The sequence below is a fragment of the Danio rerio genome, chromosome 12 (assembly GCF_052040795.2).
Source record: "Danio rerio strain M-AB ecotype USA chromosome 12, GRCz13ab, whole genome shotgun sequence".
Lineage (NCBI taxonomy): Eukaryota > Metazoa > Chordata > Actinopteri > Cypriniformes > Danionidae > Danio > Danio rerio.
Window position 1 is genome coordinate 42,230,463 of NC_141032.1, and position 22,038 is coordinate 42,252,500.

Sequence of the window (22,038 nt, forward strand, 5' to 3'; positions counted from 1 at the left end):
ATCTGGAATAACTGATTTTAGCATAACTTTTCAAATAAAAAATATGTTCATTCATCATGTACTTTTTAAATATTAGCAAACATACAGTATTATGGTATTTTTGAGACTTAGAAATGTCCAAAACTTACATACAGCACCTTTACACATCACACTGTAAGTCGCAGCTTGGAAATAAAATCCACAGCATGTGACGGTTTCCCCTCATTCTCATTCTTTTATATGCACGCGCCTATACAAAGCGCAGTGCTTAGAAAGTAATCCCCTAAATCGAAGCCTTCGTGTCCTATCAACTTTACAAAGGTGCTTAATTCTATTCACAGCCCAAAAAGTCCCTTTTTCCCTTTTGTGTGGCGCAGGGATCTATTTGCCTGCTGAAATCTGCCTATAGCTTATTTCCTCTCTCTCTGTCAGGTCAGGCTTTGACGAAGCTCAGGCAATTATGCAAATCTTATTGCTTAAACTAGAATGAAAGATAGCTACGGAAGACGGCCTGAATGAGCGAAAGGTAAAAGATCGCACCTTGAGTCTTTAATCGTTTCATAATTAAAAGGCTGCATTAAAGCAGGAATGCCCTGCCTTTATAATAAAAGGCATTCAACTCAAAAGAAAAGGCATGGCGATAAGCACCCTTCAAAGAACGTATGCAAAAACGAGGAAAAAGTTTAGGGCGACATCACAAGAGCATGTCGTTAATCTGTGACCGAATAGACCAGAATTCAAAAAAAGATCCTGAAAGTAAGCCTCCCTTTATTCAGAGCGACCTAACATCTTATCTTTTCCTCTTGTAACCTTTCTCTCGTTCAGCAACTAGATTACGAGAGCAGAAGATTGTACTCACTGCGGGTGCAGGTGACCAACACTCATATAGATCGACGCTTTGAGCAACAGGGGCCTTTCAGCGACACGGCGATAGTCCGGATCACTGTCACGGATGTGGATGAACCTCCGGTCTTCAGTCGAGCGCTGTACATTTTCGAGGTGGACGAAGACAGCCCTGTTGGAAGCTCCATTGGGATAGTGTCAGCTCGGGACCCGGATACAATCAGCCACCTGGTCAAGTGAGTAGATGTACTGATTGGTTTTAATGAACACCACAAACATTAACCATGAGTAGCTCAATTGAATTATGTTAAAGTTATTGTCAAGTTAATGTCATCTTTGCCACTAGAGGGTGCATGTTCACAACAAACAAAGATGTATTTTGATGATGCTGTGACTGAGTGTGGAATCATGGGAGTTGTAGTCTTTACTAAATCATATGTGAATAGTTAGAACCAATGTTTTTTTCAAGATTTTAAGACAAAATGACAATTTTTTTGGTGGTAATTCCCAGAAATTTGTTGACAATTTAATAAAAAAAAATAAAATAAAATAAAAAAAAGATTCTTTATTTTGGTCTCTTGACAAAACAAGATCTAAAACAGATCTAAAACGGTAGGGATTAGGCCAAAGAAAGGTTGTATAACTCTTATTTTTATCCACAATCTTATTTCCTCTCTCTCCCCGGAGCATCTGACATCATGTACATTAGTGTTTCTCAACCACGTTCCTGACGGACCCCAAGCTCTGCACATTTTTCCATGTCTCCTTAACCAAACACACCTGATTCAGATCATCAGCTCATTACCAGAGACTGAAAGACCTGTAATGGATGTGACAGACTAAGGAGACATCCAAAACATGCAGTGCTGGTGGTCCTCCAGGAATGTGGTTGGGAAACACTGATGTACATCACTGAGGACATGCGATAGGGCTTCCCCTACCATAATACACCTAAAACACAGATTGCCATAAAACTTGTCAATGACAGAGAAGCGTTTTCTTTCGTTAACTGCAGGAAAAGAGTTAAATGCAAACATTTACCGATTATACGCACACCTTAATACCAGCCAGACATGTAAAGCACATACAATGTCCTTCAATTCTGTCACATGCAGCAGCCGTCATCCTTGAATCAATCACCTTCATCGTAAGCTACTTGCTTTTCTGTCTGTTCCATTGCCCCGCTTGTTAGACGTTTGCTCACACTTTCTTTTGCAGTCTGAAGCGCGTCTGTACATCACGTGCGCTGCGTATGCAATGTTTATAAGTCATGTAAAAGAATTAATTGCAAACTGAAATAAATATAGTTTGATTATAATTATATAATTTCGCTAGGATATTTGCGACTTTTTGTTGATTTTGTGTTGAATTCAGCGATTTTTAAATCGCGGAAAACTAGGGGGGTTGAATATTTAAGCATTCAAAATGTATCATCATGGTAGTGTGAAGCAGACTAAAGCTGAAAGCAGTCAAAGCAAAAGAGACAGCTATATCAACTGCTGATGAGAGACGAGCACAATACAGCACAAAAGCAGCAGAGCTTTTATTATGGCTTAGGTCACCGCTTTCGGTTCTTCCGCTCATGATCATGTGGAGAAGAAGCAGCACTGTTTATCATACTAAATACACTTTCAAGAGTTCACACTTAGCTGATGATTAATTATAAAGCTTGTTTGGCATGCTGTCCCGGGAGAGAGCCCGGAGCTCATGAGATCCTCGAACCCAGGGCTCCCTCCCGTTGCAAAGCGGGAGGGGAGTTTGAGCTCAGGTAGATCTCGAGAACTCCCCTGCTGTAACAAGTGAATGCTCTTGAAACTAATTACTAACTAGAAGCGTGTCTATGTTGACAATTTGGATTGTTCAATTGACTTAATTGCATGTTTTTAGGCGGTGGGAGGAAACCGGGGAACCCGGGGGAAACCCACGTGAGCACGGGGAGAAGTGCAAACTCCACACAGAAATGTCTGCTAGTTTTGGTAAAGCCAGGAACCAGAGACATTCTGGCTGTGAGGCGACAGTGCTAGGCACTGGGCCACCGTGTCACCCGTCTAAGAAGGAGGAGTAGGGGAGGAAGGGGGGACTCTTCAAAACGAAGATAGCAATGGAATAAACCCCAGGGTATTTATAGTAGTTTAGGAGTCATCTGATTGGATCGTAGTGAATTGGATAATGCGGGTCAGCTGCTAGCAATCATAAGCATGTGATCCTCTCGAAATTTGTTTATACATAAACTTCACTTAGAGTTCTGCCATAGTGCATGTTCTCCATGCAGTCCAATAAAACCAACACAATCTCACGGCAATTGTTAACATTTTGATGTAGTAGTTGTAGCTTATTCGTATGAATTCGTACAATCTCATTGGTACAATTAAGTACGATTTGCTCATCCCCCAATGATGGAAGAGTTTTAGGGGCAGGGTTGGGTGCCACACCTCCTTTCTAAAATCACACATTGCCATACGACTGAACTCTTAGCCAATAAATTAGCCACTAAACTTACAAAATGTAAAATACTTACATTTCCTTGTGAGATCAGGCTGAATAATACACACAACATATTAAAGAATCCTCAGTGTTTCTTGGTTTTCTATTAGTATATATGCCAGCAAAATATCTAACATTGCTGTAGTTTTTTTTTTTTTTTTTTTTGTGACATTTTAATAAAACAAATCTTAGGAAAGGGTGCCTTTAAAGGGGTCCTATTATTTTCCTTTTTACAAGACGTATTAGATATCCCTAGAGTGTGTATGTGAAGTTTTAGGTCAAAATATCTAACAAATAATGTGTAACTCTATGTAATTCTGGTGACTGTTCAAAGATTTGCTTTATCTCCTTTGTTTTTACTGTATACTAAACACATTTACTTAAAAGCATTATATATTTTTTTTTTATCCATGATAATACAACACAACAAACAGTGTACTAAATGTACTTTTAAAGTGAAAATCTAGACTGTTAATAACTGTGTAAACACATCCCGAGTCTGTGAAAAGGGTCCATTACCTCAATTTTCACCCATTAATGTTTCAGCAAAGATGATCACAGTCCGAGTGACATTTAGTGATGAAAACAAAACCTAATAATTTAAGGAATGATTTCATTATTTATGGGTCAGTTTATGGGTAGTTTGTTGGTACATTAGAACATGTCCTGTTTTATTTCTTCTTTTTTTAAAACAAAACAGTGACTATCGTGCATTTTTACCACAATTAAAGTCTAACAATAGTATAAATGAAAACATTATTGTGAGGCATATTTAAAACAATAATGAACTGATGAAAGGGTGGGCACAGAGTTTGCATGTTCTCCCCTCGTTGGCGTGGGTTTCCTCCAGGTGTTTCGGTTCCCCCCACAGTCCATAGACATGCAGTATAGGTGAACTGGATGAGTGTGTGTGAATGTGTGAGTGTATGGGCATGGGCATCTGCTGCGTAAAACATATGCCAGAATAGTTGACGGTTTATTCCACTGTGGTGACTCTTTATAAATTAGGGACTAAGCCAAAGTAAAATGAATAAATTAATGAACTGATGACATATTAAAAGACTATTTTAAGGGATAGCTCATCTTTAAAAACAACTGCCTCCTTATTTATTCTCCCTCATGTAGTTTTAAACCTTCATGCATTTCTTTCTATCGTTCAAAATACAGTAGGATATTCTGAAAAAGGCTGGTTCCTGGGACTTATGGACTTCCAAAGTACAAAAAATAAAAAATAAATAAATAAATAAATAAAATTAAATTAAAACACTATGAAAATCAGTGCACTGTAAAAAATGCTGATTTCTAGGTGATCAGTTTGTGTTGGAACAAGATGAATAAATTAAGAGTGCACTAGCACTAGGCTATCCATGCCCGGGCACATTTCTCAGTTCGTTTGACAAGTATGGGTGCTCCAAATTGTGCCCAGGCGTAGTTTAGTTGTCCGGCCCTGGCCTGGTTGGAAGAGGCGTGCCAAACCACGGTTCGGTTAGGCTTTGGCGCGGTACTCTCAAAACTGAAGATGTGATATCACTTTTAAGGGACTGTTCCATATGGATTTATTAATCATTCTTACTTTTTAATGAACGTGAACTGTCAGCTTTTCAAAGATGTAAACCCCTCGTTGCACATTCAGCAAACCTCCTAATACCTCCTAAGACATTGACTTTATGAACATTTGAGTGTCAAAAGTTGTGGATCTGTTCGGCAAAATATTGTACTGTGTGTCACTGCATCACAAACAGCTAATAATACAACAAAATGATAGAACTAAAGCAATTTCCACTGCTGAGCGAGAGTGCTTCTCTTCTTGTTAATCTGAACAGTCGTATCAATGAAGCAAGCATCCTCAGGTTCAGAAGGCAAAATGCAGTGTGAATGCAGGCCGTCAGGGGAGAGAAATGGGGGGACGATTGCTCTTCAGCACCGTTCAAGACAACTCTGCCTACTCTGAGTACACCCTAAGTTAACTTATTCATTTAGGTGGATTGAAAATGAAACAATTATGTGTCCTAAAAACTCAAGAATGACATGGTTTCAGCTTCTTTTAAAATAAATAGCTTGAACATACATCAAACATTGTGTGTTTTTTTTAGTGTGGGTCCAAGCAACCAGCATTTTACAAAATATCTCATTTTGTGTTCAAATTAAGATATAAACTCGACTAAATATGGAACAAGTTATGGGTGAGTACCATAATTCAATTTTTGGAGGTGCTATCCCTTTAAGAATCACAGTTCAGGCTCAAATATTATTCAGTCATTCTTCTTCGGCTTAGTCCCTTGATTCATTAGAGGTCTCCACAGTGGAATGAACCGCCCACTTATCCAGAAAATGTTTTACGCAGCAGATGCTCTTCCAGCTGCAACCCAGTATTGGGAAACACCCATACACTCTGACATTAATAATAATAATAATAATAATAATAATAATAATAGTAGTAGTAGTAGTACATTTTATTTATAGTGCACTTTTCTCAGACCTAAAGTGCTACAGGAATACAAAACAAACAAAGAAGAACAATAAAAACAGTAAAAAAAAAAAAAAGACCTCAACAAAACACTAAAATATGAACGATTCAATGCAATTGGAGGATAACATTAACAAAAATAATCAATCTATGTTAAAAGCAATGGTAAAAAGGTGAGTCTTGAGAAGTTTCTTAAAACATTCCAGAGAAACGGCATTCCTGATTCTTATGGGTAGGGCATTCCATAGCTTATTTAAACAACATTCAAACTCATACGCTACGGCCAATTTAGTTTATCCTATTCACCTACAGTATACTGCATGTCTGTTGGGGAAACCGGAGCACCCGGAGAAAACCCACACGAAAATGAGGAGAACATGCAAATTCCAAATAAACATGCCAACTGGCCCAGCTGGGACTTGAACCAGCAACCTTCCTGCTGTGAGGCGACAGTGCTAACCAATAAGCCCAGCCCAAATATTAATTAGTTAGTTTTTTTAAACACATACTTTCCCACAGTTGTTCTGAACGCTGCTGTGTTTCAGTACAATTACCTCTTTAATCCCAAAAGATTGCAGAAAAAAGCATAACTCTGCATGATATGACCACTTTACTCTTTTATTGTTGTGAAAGCGATGCTCGATTTCTGTTGCGCTCATTATATCACTTTCATTACCATCCAAAGGCTTATTTAGCTAATAAGGAGGCTTCTGTCAACAGATAATCTTAGCCATTGTAACAGGCAATTTAATGGTCCAGTAGAGATTTGAACAGAGGGACTTGGTAATTAAATGCTTTTCAATATGAAGCTAACAAACAAGTGGCTCCTTTTCACCTTAGATGAGGAAAAAAAAACCTCACGTCCAACATCCAGAGAGAGAAAGAAAAAAAAAAACATCAAAATGGCACCTTGAAAAGTGCCTCCCAGAAGCATCTCAGAAACTAAAGTTCATTATGAAGTACGGGAATCAAGCAGAAAGCGTCTTCGCCTTGCACATTTTGGGTGTTGATCAGATGTTTTGTGCTCGGTTAAATCCAATCCATCAACATGTTCCCAAGCGTGTTCGTGCGTTTGTGTGTGTATGTGTGTGAAAGCGGGGGGAAAAGCAAATTATTCATGGGGCCTCAGTTGGTGATTTCCCTCCGGAAGTTTGGCAAGATGAATACAGGCGCTGTTTTATCTTCCCCCTCTCCCCCTTCTTCCTTTCAGAGTTTAGAAGTCACAAAGTTGATGTGAAAGAGCGTGTCTTGTCTCCTGTCTGAACTGCACCATATATATATATGAGACATATTTCTAAAAAAGCCTGTCCTTCTGGCTCGCTCAAGCACGTCACACTCAGTTGCATATTTAAATGTCAGCGGAATATGTAAGCTGACATTGATAAATGGGTTTAATAGGAAAGATTTCCTTTTCTTATTTCGTGAAAACAAAAGGCAGGGGATCAGCGGAGTGATTAGCATTCGGGTTCTTTCAAACGAGCCACTTCAAAATTCACAACACGCAATGTGCGGTTAAGGATAATTGATAGTTGCTAGTTGCTTCGGCTAGGAAGGTGCTCGTCACAGCTGGCTATTCAACGCATAACGCATAATTGATTACTTTAAATTTGAGCACTTATTAGCTCTGCGGTGATACTTTTCCATTGTGAGGAATGGCGGAGCTGGTTGTCAGGTTTTAAATGCTAGTGTGCTGGTTTTGCTGTTTGACATGATACACAGTTAAAGTCAGAATTATCAGCCCCCCTGTATATATTTTTCCCCAATTTCTGTTTAATTTATTTTACCTTTGCCATGCTGAAAGTTCATAATATTTTACAAGATATTTTTTCAAGATACTAGTATTCAGCTTGAAGGGCAATTTAAAGGCTTAACTTGATTAATTAGGTATAAGTTAGGGTTATAGGGTATATGCACAGCTAGGGCTCTGTTTTGACGGTCCATGCGCAGAGCGCAAAACGCAGGGCGCAAACGCTTTCAGGGCGTGTCAGGACGCGTTTTTGCTAATTTAAGGATGGGAAATCTGCCTTGTGCCGCGGCGCATGGTCTAAAAGGGTTGAGTTTATTTTCTTAATGAGTTATAGGTGTGTTTTGAGAATAAACCAATTAGAGTCTCATCTCCCATTCCCTTTAAGAGTCAGCTGACTCGCGCCAAGAGCGCATTCGCTTTTTACAGGACGCAAAGTCTAAGGGCTCTATTTTCACGGTCCATGTTCAGAGCGCAAAATGCAGGGCGCAAACGCTTTCAGGGCGTGTCGGGACGCGTTTTTGCTAATTTAAGGACGGGAAAACCTGCTTTGCGTCATGGCGCATGGTCTAAAAGGGTTCAGTTTATTTTCTAAATTAATTTTCTAAGTGGAAAATCTGAGCATTTCACTAGCAAACAGTTAACAGTTTTTAACAGAAAACTGTTAAACAGAGCATCTACTGCGTGAGAATTAGAGATAATGGAACTACTTTCACATAAGCTCTTGGATAGGGAAACCTTTACGCACAGACATCAATTAGTCTATAAATAAATACTTTTGTTTGTTAAGCACAAATATTTGTTTCAAAACTATTTCTAAATTCAGCTCTAATTTCCAGCAAACAAATAAATGGACAATAATAACAAAATGAGCTCAAAAACCTGAGTTATATCCTAAAACAAATGTTGTGCCCCATATGGTCTAAAACCTGGCAAGTGGGCAAATCTAAGCTTGTTTTTAATAAAACAAATATAAATATGGATATAATAAATAATACTGCTAATAATAATAACATTATACAAAAGCAAATTGTTATAAATGAACTGAAAAAGCCTCCCGAGATGAAGAAGACATAAAAGCAGTGATTTTTTATATTTATGTAGGCTAGAAAATAATATGTTTTGTAATATTTTAATCCTTTATATTTATATCCTATATCTATTCTTATTATATCCTATATATATCCTTAATATTTAATTTTTTTCATATGTAAAGATATTTGCCTAGTGCTCTCTTGTGCGTATTAAGCAGTGCGTAAGCGAGGCGCAACTCTGTGCCGGAGTTTAGACCGGGTTAGTTTTGGTCTAATGAAAAATCTATTATAGTTTCTCAAAATAGCAACGTGCCAGCAGTGCGCCTCAGAACGCCTTCCTTTTTAGACCAGAACACCTATGGGCGCACAAATGAGCGCTAATGCATTTGCTATTTAAACGGCGTGACGCAACACCTCAAAACGACTCTTGTGCCAAGCTGAAACTACCAAAAGACTACTGCGCCGTGCCTTGCGCCACACTGCACCGGGTGTATGATAGGGACCCTAGTGTTTCTTTCCACATAAATAATCTTCCGGTGAACGGTTAATGTGACTTTTTCAATTTGATACGGTTCTTTTTACAGCGTCGATGTTGTGATGTAATTAAAAGTTAATTAGGTATATAGACTTCAGCAATCATTTAGTTGTTAAAACATAAACCGAGATGAAAAGCCATTTACAGGTACATTCCCATCAGGATCAGCAGGCAAGCAGAAACTCTATTGAAATACTAGAGTAAAATAAATGTAAATATTTGAAAACATGGTGCGTAAAAATGTGTATTAATGCAGGGCTTCTTGTACATTCTGAGACCCTCTTTAAATTGTAAATCAATCAGGCAGTTGGGATCCTTGATTTATTTTTTTTTTTTTTTAAAGACAGACCTTAAACACACCAATTTTGTAACGGCATACAGTTCACTGGAAGCGTTTGACCCAGGTAACTAAAAAAAAAATATTTTATTTATTTATTTATTTATTCTGTAGACAATCAAAAAAGAAAACGTTTAACAGCGATAATAATTTTGGCCTTAAAAAAGACTTCCAGATCTAAAGTAAAATCCAGATGTTCTAATTTCACAAGTACCTCGTCTGTTTAATACAATACTTAACGGAAATGTTGATCCCTTTTGAAATTAAAAAAAGTAGTTTTGAAAAATACAAAAAAGTAAATAAATAATGCAAATATATGGATGGATGGATGGATGGATGGATGGATGGATGGATGGATGGATGGATGGATGGATGGATGGATGGATGGATGGATGAATGGATGGATGGATGGATGGTTGGATGGATGGATGGATGGATGGAAGGACAAAATTTATTCAAACAAAAAACAAACAAATAAATAAATGAAAAATATATGATAGATAGATAGATAGATAGATAGATAGATAGATAGATAGATAGATAGATAGATAGATAGATAGATAGATAGATAGATAGATAGATAGATAGATAGATAGATAGATAGATAGATAGATAGATAGATAGAACTTTTAAGGCTACTCTAAAATAACTGCATTTACTTATTTTCTAAGAATTCCAATCCCTTTAATACTATCCTCAATCAACAGTACAGCTAACTGGCTCTTAAGGCTTTAAATAGTTGAATAAACCCCACTGTGTATAGTGAAGGCTTTTCAATCGATTGCGGTATAAATACATTTCCATCTGGAAGGTTCAACTTCTGGTGAGTCGGTGTGGCAGAAATCACAACCATAAAACCACTCGAAGTGAAAAAGCAATTGAAAAGGACAAAGCACAGGATGATTACTAGAAAATCTTTAAATCATTGAAAGTTCCCTGGAGCAGAGTTAAAAATCAATAATTAACACGTGTATGTCAACTTAAAAACATTACACATAGCTCTGTACAGGACAAAAATGTCACTGACAAAAATCATTTAAAAAATATATCTTTATATATATTTATATATATCTATATCTTTTTATACATACATTCACTGAATATTTTATTAGCCAGCATCAGCCCTGCTTCATTCATTTAAATACAGTTTGTTTAGATAAAGCCAATTTTGTTTTATTAATGACAAACTCATTTTAAATAAATAATTTTCCACTATACTAGCTCAGCAGACTTTCTTAATTATTACGTATTTTCTTGATTATTGCTTTTTTTTCTTTTCTTTTTTTTGCCACATTAAAGATTTATGTTGTTATGTGTCATATCTATTCCAAAAACACAAGGGCACTTATGGTGAAAAGTCTACTTTTTAAACTGTTTGGACAGACATTATGTGTAGTGTATAGACCGTGATATTGGGGTGATAAACACACACACACACACACACACTCATCGATGCAACTGCACAACAAATACTCATTGGTAAAGTTCTTACTGTAGTATTTCTTACAAATGATACGTGAGATCTCGTATCAGAGATCTGTTGTCTGACGCAGCCGAGGGAGGAGACAGAAACGGTAGGCAGGAAGGACTAGCCTTAAAGGCGCAGTACAACAAAACAGCCCCCTGGTGCAAAAATGTATAACATAAAATCTTATAAAAGGTATAATGAAAAATCTGATCGGTGTTTTGAGCTGAAACTTTTTAGACACATTCTGGAGACGCAAAACACTTATATTAAAACTGAAAAAGGGGTAACCTAGGTGCCCTTTAAATTATAATGACATAATTCAAAATAATTTAGTCTGCAATGCGTAAAACAGAAAACAGGTAAACGATTTGCTCCATGCCTTAAATGTACCAGAATACATATTTTTCAAAGTTAGTTAAACATTTGAAGCCTGATTTTAACAAAGAATCTTTGACCTTTTTTATATTGCAGTTTTAACATTTTAATAAGGCACGTTTTTGTTCTCAAGGTCCCGAGTTTAGTTATTTATTTTACTTTTTTGTAGCAAGTGTGAAACATTTACAAAAGAAAAAGAGGGTGAAATATTAACAGTTTAATTAAAAAGGCGTTTTGTCAGACTTGGTGCTAACCACATTGTCAAAGACAAAATTTAAACAAACAAACACAAACAAACAAACAAACAAAAAACAAACAAACAAATAAATAAATAAATAAATGAAGGAAGGAATAACAATACTTTTGTATGGGCAAATAAAAATGACTTTTGTATTTGTGAACTAATGAACGAACGACTAGACAAACAAATGAATAAAAGAAATTGTGAGAATAGATGCGGACTGCATCGACACAAAATTTAACAAAACAAACAATCAAACAAATAAATAAATAGATAAACGAACAAACGAATAAATGAAGGGATGAACAAACAAACAAACAAACAAATTAACAAATGTATAAAAAAGAAATTTTTGTCAGAAATGGTGCAGACCACATTGTCACAGACAAAATTAAAACAAACAAATAAATACATAAATAATGGAACGAAGAAATAAAAATATTTTTGTATACGCAAATATGACTTAGAGCTGAAATCAGAATTATTAGCCCAACCTTGGAAGTTTTTTTTTTTTCTTTTTTAAATATTTGCCAAATTATGTGTATGAGCAAGGACATTTCCACAGTATGTCTGATAATATTTTTTTTTTCTTTTGGAGAAAATCTTATTTGTTTTATAATGGTTAAAAATAAAAGCAGTGTTAAACTGTTTATTGAACCATTTTAAGGTCAAAAATATTAGCCCCTTTAAGCTTTTTTTATTTTTTCGATAGTCAGAACAAACCATCATTATACAGTAACTTGCCTAATTACCCTAATCTCCCAAGTTACTAACCAAATTAAGCATTTGAATACCACTTTAAGCTGTAGACAAGTGTCTTGAAAAATATCTAGTAAAATAATGTTTATTATTTATTTACTGTCATCATGTCAAAGATAAAAAAATGGAAAAAAAATCAGCTATTATAAATGAGTTATTAAAATTATTTTGTTTAGAAATGTGTAGGGAAAAAAAATATATTTTTGTTAAACAGAAATTGGGTAAAAAAAAATAACAGGGGGGCTAATAATTCAGGTGGGTTAATAATTCTGACTTCAACTGTACATTATTTTTTAAACGTGAATTAATTGATGAATGAACAAAAAAAAAGCAAATGTATAAAAAATATTTTTTTGTGATAATTGATGCTGACCGCATTGATAGACAAAATTTAATTAAACAAATAAACAAACAAACAAATACATACATACATACATACATAGACAGACGGACGGACGGACTGTCAGACAGAGAGACAGATAGATAGATAGATAGATAGATAGATAGATAGATAGATAGATAGATAGATAGATAGATAGATAGATAGATAGATAGATAGATAGATAGATAGATAGATAGATAGATAGATAGGAAGATAGATAAAAAGATAGAGGAACGGACAAAGCTCACGTTACCCTTAATCATAATACAATCTTATTCAGAATCAGCTAAATAATTAGATTACTGATGTCCATGTAAACGTACACAGTGAAACCTCAGACTAAATGTACTGTAACCCACATTCTTCAAACTGCAAAGAAGAAAGCCGTGGCTAAAAGGCTGTCAAATATGACATCTCAGCTGTGCAGAAGGCATGTGGGAGACTTTGAAGCCAGCTGGAAGAAGGCTTTATGATCTGATGAGGCTAAAAATTGAGCTTTTTGGGCCATTAAAATAAACGCAGCGTCTGGCGTCAAAGCTAAACACCGAGCATCAGCAGAAAGCCATCATCCCCACTGCGAATCGTGGCGGTGGGCAGCTTCATGCTGAGGGCCATATACGCTTCTCTCCGGCAGCTCCTGGAGGGCTTGTGAGGGTAAAATAAATGCAGTAGAAATACACAGAAGTCCTGAAGGAACACCTGATGGGGTCTGCCAGACACCTGCAGCAGGAGATTTGTTTTCCAGCAAGATAGTGACCTGAAGCGTGAAGTCCAAGTTAGACATGGCTTTAAAAATAAAATAAATAAAAAAGCATGTTTCTGTCCTGCAGTGGACTGAGTTGGGATCTCCAACTGAGCTTTTATGGGTAGACATTCAGTCATGATCTGATCATGTGTAACCTGACTGGGATTGAGGACTTGGGGAATGGAAAGAAAGAAAGAAAGAAAGAAAGAAAGAAAGAAAGAAAGAAAGAAAGAAAGAAAGAAAAAAAAAGGAAGAAAGAAAGAAAGGAAGGAAGGAAGGAAGGAAGGAAGAAAGAAAGAAAGAAAGAAAGAAAGAAAGAAAGAAAGAAAGAAAGAAAGAAAGAAAGAAAGAAAGAAAAAGGAGAAAAAGAGGCAGGGGAGGGGGAGAAAGAAAGAAAGGAATAAAGAAAGAAGGAAGGAGAGAAAGAAAGAAAGAAAGAAAGAAAGAAAGAATGAAAGAATGAAAGAAAGAAAGAAAGAAAGAAAGAAAGAAAGAAAGAAAGAAAGACGAAGAAAGGAGAAAGGGATGGGGGAGAAAGACGTGAAGAAAGAAGGAAGGAATGAGAGAAAGAAAAAATTAAAGAAAAAAAGAAAGAAAGAAAGAAAGAAAGAAAGAAAGAAAGAAAGAAAGAAAGAAAGAAAGAAAGAAAGAAAGAAAGAAAGAAGGGGGGATGGCAGGAGGGAGAGCAGAATAAATAAAGGAATGAAGAAAGAAGGAAGGAAGGAAAGAAAGACAAAATAAGGAATGAAGGAAGGAAAGAAAGAAAGAAAGAAAGAAAGAAAGAAAGAAGAAAGAAAGAAAGAAAGAAAGAAAGAAAGATGAGGGAAGGAGAGAGGGAGGGATGGCAGGAGGGAGCAAGAAAGAAAGGAACGAATGAAGAAAGGAGGAAGGATGGAAGGAAGGAAGGAGGGAAGGAAGGAATGATTTTGAGGCGATACAGTGGCGCAATGGCTAGCATGTTCGCCTCACAACAAGAAGGTCACTGGTTTGAGCCTCGGCTGGGTCATTTTTCAGTTTTTCAGTGTTTCCAATAATACTTTTTCTTCTGGAGGAAGTCTGATTTGTTTTATTTAGGGTAGAATAAAAGCATATATTTTTTTTTAACATTTTTAAGGTTAATATTATTTCCTAATTAATCTAGTTCAGCCTTTAAATGACACTTTAAGCTGAATATTAGTATCTTAAAGTAGTATGTACTCATTATGGCAAATATAAAAGAAATCAGTGATTAGAAACGAGTTATTAAAACTAATACGTTTAGAAATGTGATGGAAAAAAAAGAAAAACGTTAAACAGGGAGAATTGTGGGGAAAAAATATATATACAGGGGAGCTTCAACTCTAAGGGGTTCAATTCTGACTTCAACTGTGTTTAAAAACATGAAAAGTTAAGTGTGTATGCATGTACAGTATTTAAGTATAGATTTATATTTTATTATTTTTATACAAACTCAAATTCCTGTCAGCTGTGGCCTATTCAGTTCAAAACTCATGCGCTGAAAAGAAAACAATTGAACTTTGCATTCTACCAATGCAAATAAAGATTAAGTCTTTGAGACCAATTTGCTGAAACGTTTCCACGTCCACATGAAAGAATATTTTTTCTCTGTGGATCACTGTCAAAAGGCCAATTAAACGCTCAATGCCGTAGTAGAACAACAGAGTGTAAAAACTTCCAAGAGAGTGAACACTTTTTTTATAGACGCCGTAAACTAAGTGTGGACCAGCATGGGAATTCAATATCTAGTCCTTTCAGCAGGGTAGTTTGTGGCCGTGCTCTTATCACATAGAGGTGCAATGTATAGTTTGTTGTGCTCAGCGTGGAACTAACATCAATACGTTTGACGAGCACAAATTTGTTCTCTAATAGAGATGTCAAATCAAATACGTCCCACCGTTTGAAGGAAAATTAAACCAGTCTGGGCTGATTTATTTGGCGGCCTGCACCAGCAGTGTTGTGGGCTCTTTGATTATGGGTGTGTGATATACCCTTTTTCACTTCCTGGGGCTGTGTTTACAACGCTTTAAAACACTGAGGACGCTCCGTTCCTGTGCCTGGGCATAATCAGAGCTCCATTGTCTTGCATTCATTACTGTCGTTCTTGTTTCAGATACACCATTGATCGCCACACAGACCTGGAGAGGCTGTTTAACATCGATTCCAACAATGGGACCATCAGCACACTGCAGGCGCTGGACAGAGAAACCTCCAAATGGCACAACATCTCGGTTCTGGCCACGGAGCTCAGTAAGTTTGCTTTTGTGATTGCTTGTTGGATCACCGAACAAATGAGATAATTGTGTGAAGATTTGCATACAACAGTTTTATAATTAGCTGTTTCCATCTAAAGATGTGAACTGACTTTAAGTGCAAAACTGGAATAAGGCATAAAAGACGTGCGAATAAAGCAACGTTTCTATCCAATGAGTCAACAAAATCGTCACTTCCTTATTAACTGGCGTCAAATATCAAAAGTAAAAACATAATTTGCAGCTTTAATCTTTTCTTTATTTATTAAAATACTTGCGTCTCAGAAAACAAACGCCAACATGCAATGAACAGGTGGTAAGACGCTGAACACAGACAACTCTGAAGGTGTTTAATAATCTAATACCACCAATACAGAAGTGGTTTAGGCGTTTTAGAATGACCAAAACAACATTTCAGATGATTTATAATGTGGTCAGCCAGCTGGTGTGTCCATTCACACACATTTTTATCATCACATGATCTCTAATAACAAAATCACATGACTTTTTTTAAATTCTAGAGCTGCACAATTAATCGTAAAAAGACCGCGATCTCGATTGGACCCCTTAGATCAGGGGTGTCAAACTCAATTCCTGGAGGGCAGAAGCCCTGCACAGTTTAGTTCCAACCCTTCTCCAACACCAACCCAAGCTCATTCTGGAAACGTAGCCCCGCGGACGTTTCTGGAGACTGCGATTTACGTGGCTGGAGGTACGTAAAGGCCGCGTTTGGTTTTTTTCGAGCGAACGCTGTGGGGCTGTGTGGCGCCGCTCCACCCCTCCTCTTCGCTTTTGCCGGCCGACGGCTCGCCACCGAGTGGAGGGCTTTCCCGACGCAATCAGTTTGTCCGCCTAGCTCACAGCGTTGCGTCGGCGGAGCGGAGGCCCCAGACGAGGAGGAGGAGCCGGAGCCGGCCGCGGTGGACGACGACCGGGATCGAGTCCGGGGAACAGCAGGTTCCGAAAATCAGGTAAGATGAAAAACGGAATCTGAAAAATGAGGGCGAGAATGCGGCGGGATCCGAAAACGCGGTTGGAATCGAAGACGAGGGCTTTTGCTTTTTTTTTTTTTTCCCCGATCCGGCGGCTTTTCACGCGAGATTGACGCGGGCGCGAAGGCCGCGCGCTCCCTAGATCCGCGAAAACAAAAAACCACTCGAATACGTACCTCCCGGGACGTAAATCGCAGTCCGCAGAAACGTCCGTGGGGCTACGTTTGCACAATGAGCCCGGGTTGTCCAACACACTTACCTGTAGGTTTCAAACAAGCCTGAAGGAGTCAATCAGTTTGATCAGGTTTGTTTAATTAGGGTTGGAACTAAAGTGTGCAGAGCTGCAGCCCTTTAGGAACTGAGTTTGACACCTGTGCCTTAGATGATCCTAATCCAGCATTTCTCTATTCTGTCAATCATATTTTTAGGATCAGGAGAGAAGCAAAAGTGGCTGCACAAGTCTTCACACTGTTTTACATATGTTGTTCAGCAACGTGGACACCACCAAATGGTGTTGAAAGAGTCACATGCTGTATTTATAAGATATAATTCACCCCAACAATGTCATTTCTGTCTTCATGTAATGATGTAGGACTATTTGCGACCACAAAATGACATGTGACGTTAGCTGACCGTCAGCTGTTACCAGAGGGCGGGTGCGCGCGCCTTTGAATGAAGTCTACTTTAGTGAACAGAACCTGCATAGAGTGTGAATAACAGGTTATAAAGTTGTAAATAACATTCAGTTTGTGGCACAGAGTGATCGTTTGGGAGCTGCGCGGGAAGTGAACTGCTTGGCAGTGAAAATGAAACCGAAAGCGCACACAGTGTTGCCAGATGTAGCTGACTGATTCCAGCCCAAAATGTATTCAAAACCTGCTGAAATGCAAAATTACCCACCCAGTCTTCTGTATTCCCGAACATCAGTGACAGATTTTAGGAATCATCAGAATTATCATCAGCATTAATGAACAATACAAATCTAAAGTCTGTTCAACTCCACCATATATAAAATTATATATATATATATATATATATATATATATATATATATATATATATATATATATATATATATATATATATATATATATATATGTAATATAAAAAAATTCTATATAAATTTTTTTTATATAAAATTTAGCAGTTTAACCAATAGTAAGGCTACACAAAGCCTATTGCTGTTTTACCACATGTTTGAGAATAACAATAATACTAGCTCACTCATATTGACCTTTTTTACATCTACAGAATCGAGAGAAAATTGTGATCTTTATTTTAGGCAAAAAAAATCGAGATTATCATTTTAGCCAGAATCATGCATCTCTAGCGCATACTGGAATTTGTTCAGTAAAAGTGTTTCCATTATGCACATTTTTTAGTATTGAATAAAACGCTTATCCTTCTCAGTTGTGTGCATTAATTTTTTTATGTGCATTTTTAAAATGGATGCGCATCTTGGCCTCTCCATCAACTTTTTTTTAATGCGCACAACCAAAATGCACATGAAAATAGGTTGATGGAAACAGCGTGTACAAATCTAGCATTTTAAACAGTTGGTTCACCTAAAAATGTACTCACCTTTGTGCTCCTCTTTGATTCAACAAGTGAACTATTATTTGAAAATATATTAAGATATTTCTGTTTCTCCGTCGAAACAAGGGCTCAAAAAATAAAAGCATATCAATCAAACTGTTTAATACAAGTCTTCTGAAAAGAAATTTTTAGGGAAAAATTGAGATAGCTGCTTTTGAAACAGTTTCATGGCAATTTTGTTTCGTGCTTTCAGAGCATGTATGAACTTTTCGAGATCATATGATTTCAATAAACAGGGCTTTGTTACATTAATATTGTTTCGAATTCGAAAATTTAATGCCTCTCCATTTGGGGCGATCAGTGTAATACAATAAAAACAACTTGAATGACATGGGATCATTCAGATCGCCCTCCATTGAGTTATCAATGAATAGGTTTCATATTTTTTTATCTGATCTTGGATCAGTTTTTTGAGACAATTTCAAAATTAAAATAAATAATATACTTCATTCCTGGTCTATTTAGCAGACCCTACGATGGATAAACAATTTATAACAACTTCTAAAAGCATCATAGTTTGCTGATCGATAAATATAATATATGTGATTAAATTCCTAAATTGAATCTCTTCGTCATATAAAGTGATTGTGTCTCTTCAGAAGACTTTGATTGAACAGCTCAATTCATACAGTATGGATCTATTTCTTTCTTTTAAATGTCTTAATGATTTGAGCTGTCAGAGGTTTGAATGAACAAACTCTAAATGGAGGGACCAAAATCTTTCAGATTTGATCCAAAATATCTTCATTTTTGATGTTTTATGGGTTTCAAACAACAGTGAGTTAATGATGAGTTAATGAGTTAATGATTCATTTCGGAGAGAACCAATATTTCAATTCCCAATGGTGATCTAGTTACAGCTCAAAATTAATTTTTACCTTCTATTTGTTGTTGTTGTTGTTGTTTGAAGCTATTAAAGAAAAAAAGCGCTTTAAAATGTTCTCAGGTGGACTAACATTTCGAAAGCCTCAAGATATTTGCAGAAACGGTGTCAACCAAAGCCCTGCAACAAATGACTGATGACAAAAATCAAACTGTCAACTAGAGTTGTGGTTTAATTCATGTTTTTGGCATTCTCTGTGGAAGAATATAGGCCTGAGGTAAAAGGCTGAAAGACAAATACAGGGAAACAAAATTAGACCTCTTGAATGCAAACTGAATATCTTCTGCAATTGCTGAAACGCATTCATCACTGGCTTCTAGGTACTGCCCTGCAAACCAGAGTGCCGGTGTTTATCAAAGTGCGAGATGTGAATGACAATGCGCCGGAATTTGCCATGGACTTCCAGACTATTGTCTGTGAGAATTCCAAAGCCGGTCAGGTATGCTGCTTTTTCATGTTTATTCATTGTTTTATGCAAATATTTTACTAAACACTTCTGTTTTGTTTTGTTCTTCTGCTGTTTTATTGAGCTTTAGTGCTTCATTTATTACTAGGACGCTCTGTTATTCAACACAGTACATCAAAAATGAAGGGAAATTACAGTTGAAGAATCTTTGCTTTTTCTTTTTCCAGGCCATCCAGACTATAAGTGCTGTTGACACTGATGAACCACTGGTCGGACACAAGTTTGTTTTCAGTCTCAGTGTGATCAATCCAAACTTCACCATTTTCGATAATGAAGGTAATTGTAGGAAAGCTTGCTTGTGCATCAGGGATAAAGAAAAACAAAAAGTTGTAACGTAAAGTTTTAAATAAATAATACAGTGATGAGATAATGTCTTATCTTTAATTCTGAAAAAAATATATATATATATTAATACTAATTATTGAATCTTGAAACTAGTATATTATAATATATATATATATATATATATATATATATATATATATATATATATATATATATATATATATATATGTGTGTGTGTGTGTGTGTGTGTGTATATAAATAAGATACAATTATAAAATAATAATAATATAATATTTCAATAAATAATATGTTTTTAAGGATTTTGAAACAAATAATAACAAAATTAAAAAAAATTGATATAATAATAATAATAATAATAATAATAATTTATTTAAATAATATATTATTATTTTATAATTGTATTTTATTTCAAACTGTATATAAACTTTGTAATAATAATAATAATAATAATAATATATTCATTTTAAGATTTTGAGATTTAACAAAAAAATTAATAATAATAATAATAATAATAATAATAATAATAATACTTATTCTCTAATTCCTTTTTCACTATTTCGTTCAAAGCAAGACTGACCACTGTCAATCATTTAACATTCATGATATATATATATATATATATATATATATATATATATATATATATATATATATATATATATATATATATATATATATTTGGCACTAGTAAAGCAACATAGCTGCATCACCCAATGTGAAACTCCTCATTGTTCATACACCTGCACTTGTACCCGTTTGTAAAACTTCCTGCTAAAAAAACACAACTCAATATTTAGCTTTTGTAAACAACACAGTCCATCACTGTCCCCTCATTATCTCAGCATCTCTTGAAATAATTGTCTTCTAGACAACACAGCGCAGATCCTGACCCGCCGGGGCGGCTTCAACCGCAGAGAGATGAGCTCCTACCTGCTGCCCATCATCATCTCCGACAATGATTACCCCATCCAGAGCAGCACCAGCACGCTGACGGTCCGCGTCTGCGCCTGTGACAGTCATGGAAATGCGCAGACGTGCAGCACCGAAGCCCTGCTGCTCTCAGCTGGACTCAGCACCGGAGCTCTGGTGGCCATCCTACTCTGCATTTTAATACTACTGAGTAAGTGTTGAACTCTTTTAAAAGCCAGATTAAGACTGTGTTTAGTTATTTAAAAGCATTTACAGGGCCCTGTGTGGTGTCTCTATGAACACGCTGCCCCTGGACCAATGCCCAATCGGCCATATGGTTCATCCGGCCCTGCTTTAAGCAACACTGAACAGCCTTTCTGCTTGCAGCATTTTTGTTTTAGCGCTTCTTATGAGCCTCGATTTCATAGAAGGGTTTCATATATCATCTATAGCACACTGATGTAACTTTAAGCTTCAGCTAGTTTCATGAGGGTAAACATAAAACATTTTTACGACCTTTTTAAGACTAACTGAAGAAAATTTAAGGGAAAAGACAGCAATATTATTATGTTGAAAACTATAACTATAATGGAAAATAGTAGACATTGCACAAAAAAAAAAAATAAATAAATACATTTTTTTTTTACTTTTTGAGTTTTTTCTTGTTTCCAATCCAAATATCATAAATCAATAGTCTTGAATGAATGATTTCATACAATTTCCATACCAAAAATAAATAAATAAATGTTGATGATCCATGCGCAAAGTCCAAAGCGCTGGGCGCAAAAGCATTAAGGTTGTGTCAGAATCCACTTGCTATTTTTAGGACGGAAAAATCCGCTTTTGTGTCATGGCGCATGGTCTAACAGGGTTGAGCTTATTCTCTTAATGAGTTATAGGTATGTTTTGAGAATAAACCAATCAGATTCTCATCTCTCATTCCCTTTAAGAGTCAGCTGTGTTGCACCATAGAGAATTTGCTATTTACATGGAGGACTTTGTAAGTGGAAAAACTGAACACTTCACTAGCGAGAAAACAGTTAAACAGAGTGAGAATGAGCCTCCTAATTCTTTACTGGCACTTTTACTCTAGTGGATAAGGAATTGTTGTACGCACAGACATCCATTAGCCTACATAATTAATTTTGTTTATTAGCGCAAAGATTTGTTTGAAAATTATTTCTAAATTCAGTTCTAATTTCCAGCAAAAGGATAAATGAACAATGATAACGAAGTGTGGTCAA

The 22,038-nt window shown here is 36.3% G+C and overlaps 1 protein-coding gene across 2 annotated transcripts in view; it reads left to right on the forward strand.

Moving 5' to 3' along the window:
- The window catches only part of cdh10b (cadherin 10, type 2b (T2-cadherin)), a 113,877-nt gene that overhangs the window by 70,879 nt on the left and 20,960 nt on the right, over positions 1-22,038 (forward strand). For both annotated transcript variants that reach the window (XM_087276890.1, XM_087276891.1), the window contains exons 7-11: positions 805-1,058; positions 15,504-15,640; positions 19,434-19,552; positions 19,747-19,855; positions 20,754-21,005. In XM_087276890.1, coding sequence (XP_087133016.1) covers positions 805-1,058; positions 15,504-15,640; positions 19,434-19,552; positions 19,747-19,855; positions 20,754-21,005 — 871 coding nt within the window. The remainder of the gene's footprint in view (positions 1-804; positions 1,059-15,503; positions 15,641-19,433; positions 19,553-19,746; positions 19,856-20,753; positions 21,006-22,038) is intronic.